This window comes from Chenopodium album, chromosome 26 (genome assembly GCF_948465745.1).
Source record: "Chenopodium album chromosome 26, dcCheAlbu1.1, whole genome shotgun sequence".
In the NCBI taxonomy this organism is placed as follows: Eukaryota; Viridiplantae; Streptophyta; class Magnoliopsida; order Caryophyllales; family Amaranthaceae; genus Chenopodium; species Chenopodium album.
Window position 1 is genome coordinate 30,907,080 of NC_137859.1, and position 6,111 is coordinate 30,913,190.

The 6,111-nt window shown below is 44.6% G+C and overlaps 1 protein-coding gene across 1 annotated transcript; it reads left to right on the top strand.

The window, feature by feature from the left end:
* The first annotated feature begins 2,181 nt into the window (after positions 1-2,181).
* LOC145617007 (uncharacterized) lies at positions 2,182-5,904 on the top strand. Its single transcript, XM_081671716.1, has one exon. The coding sequence runs from the start codon at positions 2,182-2,184 to the stop codon at positions 5,902-5,904; it is 3,723 nt and encodes a 1,240-aa protein (XP_081527842.1).
* The last annotated feature ends 207 nt before the right edge of the window (positions 5,905-6,111 follow it).

Below are 6,111 nucleotides of genomic sequence, written 5' to 3' on the forward strand. Positions count from 1 at the left end.
GAGTGAAGATGATGATGATGGGGATGACAGTTCTGGAGGGGGAGATGGTAAGAGTGAAGGTAGTAAGAAGGAAGGGGATGGAAAGGATGGGGATAAAGATAATAATGCAGGAGGTGGGAATGGAGGATACGACACTGGTGGTGGAGGTGAGAGTGGTGGAAGTAAGAGAAAGAGAGATGATGGTGATGACGGCCGGAGAACATTGTATGAGAGGAGAGGTGTACGGATTTCCTGCATCATTTGCCCGAAGAAACGAGCTCGAGAAGGCGCGTGGGGGACACAGATGAAGGAAGGAGATGAAAGGGAGTTAATGGCTTCTGACCTGTTAGCAGGAGCAACTCTTGTTGCAATTCGGGCGGGCTGGAAGATGAATAATATGGGCTTTATGATGAATACAGAGACCCGGAAGCGAAAAAGGGGATACATGCCTATTAATGATACTTCAGTAGGGAGCAGGATTTCAGCTCGCATCTGCAAAAAAAGAAGAGCGTTAATGGCTACTGGGGGTGTATTTATTTGGAGAGCAGTGAACTTGAGATATCTATTTTGGAAATATAGGTATCCGTTTTTTGAAAAACTTAGTTCAGAAAGATTTGGGTATTTATTCAGACTGCTTTACTTAGCTACCCGATTGGCGAATCCGCATTATTCTTATTCTCATTCTAAATGGACCCCTACTTCCCTCCAGATATTATTTACTCCACACTCTCAGTTCTACCTGCATTCATTGAGCCTGAATATTCTCAATACTGAGTTCACCCACCCTTATATATTCGATGTTGACTTTCCTCATTTGGTTATGTTTCCTTTTTTAAGTTCTTTGGTCCCCTACATTTTCACATTTGTCTTTTTCAAAGTCCTTTGTTTGTCTTACACAATCCCAACAACCGCTCTTGTTTCACTTTTTTATTGCATAAGCATGGATAATTATGAGTCACTTGCGGATATACTGCTTCATGATGATTCGTCCCCAGACTTTCTCTCTGTTGCCTCATCTCCCTCAATTTTTGAGGAAAATGACAAGCTGGAGGACGACAAAAAGGAGCTGGTGGATGTAGATAACACTGTGCTTTTCTCTCCACCTAGTCCAAACAACTTAGCGTGGGAACCTGAGCCAGACTCACCAATCCTTAGCTTCGCCCAGGCGCTCCTGGATCTAGGCCTGTCGAGCAGTGATAGTGGTGGGGAAGCCCAAGGAAGCGCACCGGACCCAGCTAGCCCAATATTGGAGAATCAAGGTGGTGTAAGTAATACTCTCTTTGACTCTTGTGATGAACTAGGAAAAATTGTTGGATCTTACTTGAGTCCTGTTGTAGAAAAAGGCTCATGTTCTGTTTCTCAGCCCAAACACAAGCCCACAAATGAGAATGGCCCAATTGTTCCCCTAGCTTATAAATTTCCCTCTGAAGAACAATGCCCGAACCCGCCGAATTCCCCGGTTTCACCCATTGCTGCTGATTCCCCACCCATCCACCCTTTGTCGGATCTTGTCTTAACCCAAATGAGGAAACTTCGTGACTTGAATATGGATCTGGCCCAAGAGCGCTTAAACGGCGACCCTAATAGTAGCAACTTGGGCCTTGGGTCTCAGGACAAGGGAAAGGGAATTATGAGGAGTTCTGAAAGCCCAAAGCGAATTAGGCCGGCTTTTCGTGTAAGGTTCAGCCCAGAAATAGTGGAAATTAGCTCAGACTCGGAAGAACAAGTGGGAGTTTTTGATCTGAATGAAGTGCCTACTATAGAGGAAGAGGAGATTAGTTCTATGGTAGCTTCAGCTGGAAAGAAGAGAAAGAAGAGTAGTGATGCAAGGAAGGGGAAGGGAGTAAAACTTGGTTTATCTGATGGTGATAGTGCTGACTCGTCGGAAGATCAATTGGACAGGAAGACTAAGGCCAAGAAGGTATACAGAGGAAAGGTTGCGCGTGAAGAGAAGGGGTGGAAATTCCAAATGCCGAGAGGGTGTCGATGCTTCTGTGGATGCGTAAGGGGCTTGGTGGCTGGCCCAAAAGAGCCACATGGAGACAAATGAGGTTTTGGAGCTGGAATTGCAGAGGCCTAGGCAACAAAGAAGCTTCTGCAATTCCGTTTATTAGTAGTATGTGTAATAAATTTAACTTAGATGTTTGTTTTCTTTCAGAAACTAAGTGTAATGTTAGTAATCTAGTACCAGTCTTTGTTAGAATGGGTTTCAGGAATCATTTTGGTGTTGATGCTTCTGATGAGAGTTCGGGGGGGCTTTTTATTGCATGGAATTGTAATCTCGTAGTAGTGTCTTCCTCTCCCAGCACTATCTGTTGTAAAGTGCGGGATGTGTTAAATAATGAAATCTTTGTCACTTTTGTTTATGGATCGCCCTACCTGGATCGAAGGAAGGATGTATGGGGTTTCCTAGATGATTTCCTTAATACTAACCGAGGGATGCATCTTCTAATGGGGGATTTTAATCAGATCGAATGGAGTAGCCAGAAACGGGGGGGAAGTAGCTTGATTAGGGGTGCTCTTGATTTTACAAAGTGGAGGTTAGATCATGGCCTTATAGAACTCCCGCATAAAGGGGTGGAGTTTACTTGGACAAATAATAGATTAGGGGAGGAAAACATTATGGAAAGACTGGACAGGGCTTATTGTAACTCAGCATACATGGATTGTTTCTCGGAGGCTCAGTTGTGGAATCTCCCCATTTTTACCTCTGATCATGGGCCAATTGTGCTTGACTCGAAACCTCAGCAGATAAAGAGATCAAACAGGGCGTATAAAGTGGAAGCATGGCCCCTGGCGTTTGAGGAGGTTAGAAGGGCAATTGAGGAGAGTTGGAAAGTGGAAGTTGAAGGCTCAAGGATGTTTTCTCTACAACAGAAGATTAGGAATACCCGGACAACAGTGAAGAAATGGTGCCTGGACTATAGAGATGTGCACAAGGTCAATTGGGAGAAAATAAGAGAGTCGCTGGATGAAGCCCAACAGCTAGAGGTATCAGATAACTCCATCCGGCAGGAGAAGGAGCTGCGAGAAAGACTTGAGCAAGAAGTAACGGTTAAGCACTTATTCTGGAAACAACGCTCAAAAAGTAGGTGGGATCAGTTGGGAGATAGAACAACTTCGTTTTTCTTCAGATCAGTTAAAGGAAGGAAGCTGAGGAATGAAATAAGAGCACTTCAGATGGAGGATGATAGTTGGAGCTGGGATCCAGGGACCATCAAGCAAGAATTTGTGAAGTACTTCAAGAGCATTTATTGTGGTAATACTCTGCAGGACGCTGGGGAAGATGGAATTGGTATGGAACAAGAAAGGGAATGGCTTCAATTCCTCCCAAAACTTACTGAATCACACTTGAGTCACTTGAACAAAGATTTCACTCTGGAAGAGGTCCGCAAAGCAGTTTTTGATATGAAACCATTGAAGTCTCCAGGCCCTGATGGCTGCCCTCCGGTGTTGTTTCAAAGGTGCTGGGATACAATGGATGCGGATATTTTTGCTGCTGTGCAGAGCTTCTTTTTTGGAGGATACATCCTGAAAAAGTGGAATAAAACGTTTATCTGCCTTATCCCGAAAGAGGAAAATGCAAGCAGGGTTGAGCTGTTTAGACCTATTGGGCTGTGCAACACGATTTACAAAGTGATCTCAAAGTGTCTGGTAAATAGGTTGAAACCGATTCTTGGAGATCTAATTGGTGATTTTCAGAATGCCTTTGTACCAGGAAGGCTCATGGTAGATAGTGCAATGATGGGGCATGAGCTGATTCAGTGCATAAAGAGAAAGAAAAAAAGGGATGGAATTTTTGCGGGGGTCATGAAGGTGGATTTAAACAAAGCTTATGATAGGGTCAGGTGGGATTTCATAATTGAGATTCTACAGCAGATGATGTTCCCGGAAAGATGGATTAAGTGGATAGAGCAGTGTATAACGACAGTCAGATATGCGGTGCTGGTGAATGGAGATCAGTCGGAATGGTTCTACCCAGGTGCTGGACTTCGCCAAGGGGACCCCCTTTCCCCATACTTGTTTATACTTTGTATGGAGGTTCTATCCAGGAGGCTAGTGTGGTTACAGCAACAAGGAAGAATAATTGGGCTGAGAGCGGCTAGAAAGAGCCCAGAAATTTCGCACTTATTTTTTGCTAATGATGCTTTGATCTTCTTCAGGCCAAGCCCGGAGGTTTGCAAGGAGCTGCGTGCTGCGTTAGATGAATTCTGCAGGATCTCAGGGGAGCTGGTGAGTGCAAAGAAATCCTTCGTTATGTTCAGCCCAAATACCCCTTCGATGTTTGTGAGGCTGCTAAGGAAAACTTTGGGGATGGTGAGTAAAAACAGGTTCGGGACCTATTTAGGCTGCCCCATGGAAGTAGACGGAAGAAACCTCACTCAGTTTAATGGGTTAGTGGAGAAAATGACAGCGAAGATGCTCACATGGAAATTTAGCTCTCTTTCTCAGGTTGGGAGAATTATCCTGATAAATTCCATCATGGTTGCTATGTTCTCCCATATCTTAGCATTATACCTAATGCCGAAGAAGGTATTAGCAAGAATAAGGTCGACTTTCTTGAGATTTTTCTGGGCGGGGACGAGAGAAAAGAAGCCGATCTACTGGGTAAGGAAAGAGTTGCTTGAGAAACATAAGGTAGAAGGGGGTTTAGGGTTGAGGAATGCTTTGAACCTTAATTATGCTTTGCTGGCAAAGCAAGCTTGGAGGATTCATAAACAGAGGAGCTTGCTGGTGAGCAGAATTATGATTGGAAGATATGGAGGATCACCAGTGGACAAGGTACTTATAGGAAAGAATGTGCAGAGGAGTTCGTGGGCGTACAGAGGAATGCTGACAGCAATAGGGCAATTTAAAGGAGCCTTCTGGTACAGAGTGGGGCATGGGCGGAATGTTAAGATTGAGGGGGATAAGTGGACAATTGGAGGAAGAGTTACCTTGAAAGCAAATATTGGGGTGGAAGCTAGAAACAGGTACAGAATGGTAGCAGATCTCTTGAATGAAAGAGGGGACTGGAAGGTAAGAGACATTTGGACTCTGTTTGCAGAAGAAGATGCGAAGAAGATACTCTGTACCAATCCGAATGTTAAAGAGGAGGATGAAGTCCTTTGGGGGGAGACACAAAACGGGGAGTATTCTGCTAAATCTGGATATTGGTGGTTGATGGGTAAGACAGGGGAGGAGAGGGTTATCAGGTTTTGGAAGGAATATTGGAAACTACCAGTAAAGCCTGTCTGGTTGCTGCTTGGCTGGAAAGTTATTCAAGACGCTTGTAGTGTTAAGGCAGGTTTGTTGAAGCGAGGGCTGAATATTAACCCTGTTTGTGTCTTATGTAATGAGGAGCAGGAAACTACAGCACATCTCTTCCGGGACTGTCAGGTGGTCAGGAGAGTTTGGTTATGCAGCCATTTAGGAATTAGGACCTCTGGTGGAGAAACTCTCAGCATTGCAGACTGGATAAGGAATTTTCTACAATATGCAATTAAATCAGAAGCTACAAATCCAACCCTTGCTGGTTCAGTATTGGCAGTTCTTTGGAGTATATGGACTTTCCGGAATGACATAATTTTCAGAGGATGGCCGCGGTCATCGTTCAGATTAATGGACCTTTGCAGCGAAAATATTGCTAAAGTGTGTAGGGATGTGAAGAGAAAGGACGATTTGAAGGGAAAGGAGCAGCACGCTTACTTGGACAGAAAAGACTCAAACTACTGGCAAAGAGGAACGCATGATCCTGACCAGGTAGTTATAGTCACAGTGGATGGAGCCTGTAAGAGAAGACCAAACAGGCTAGATGAGGCGGCAGTGGGTTGGGTTGTGGAAAAGGAAGGGGTGAGAATTAAGGAAGGATGCAAGAGAGTCCTGGGGTTCTCAGCTCTGCATTGTGAACTGATAGCTGTAAAGGAGGGAATGTTAGAAGCATAAGCGGACCATACTCAGATGGAGGTCAGAACGGATAGCAAGCTAGCGTACATGGCCATAACAGCCCCGCACTTGGCACCCAAGGAGTTAAAGGGACAGACTCAAGATATCCTTTCTATGACTGCTAGACTCTCATATGTTTGTTTTTGTTTTGTTCCACGAGGTGTGACTTCCAAAGCCCATGACCTGGCGATTAAAGCCAGGAAAGGG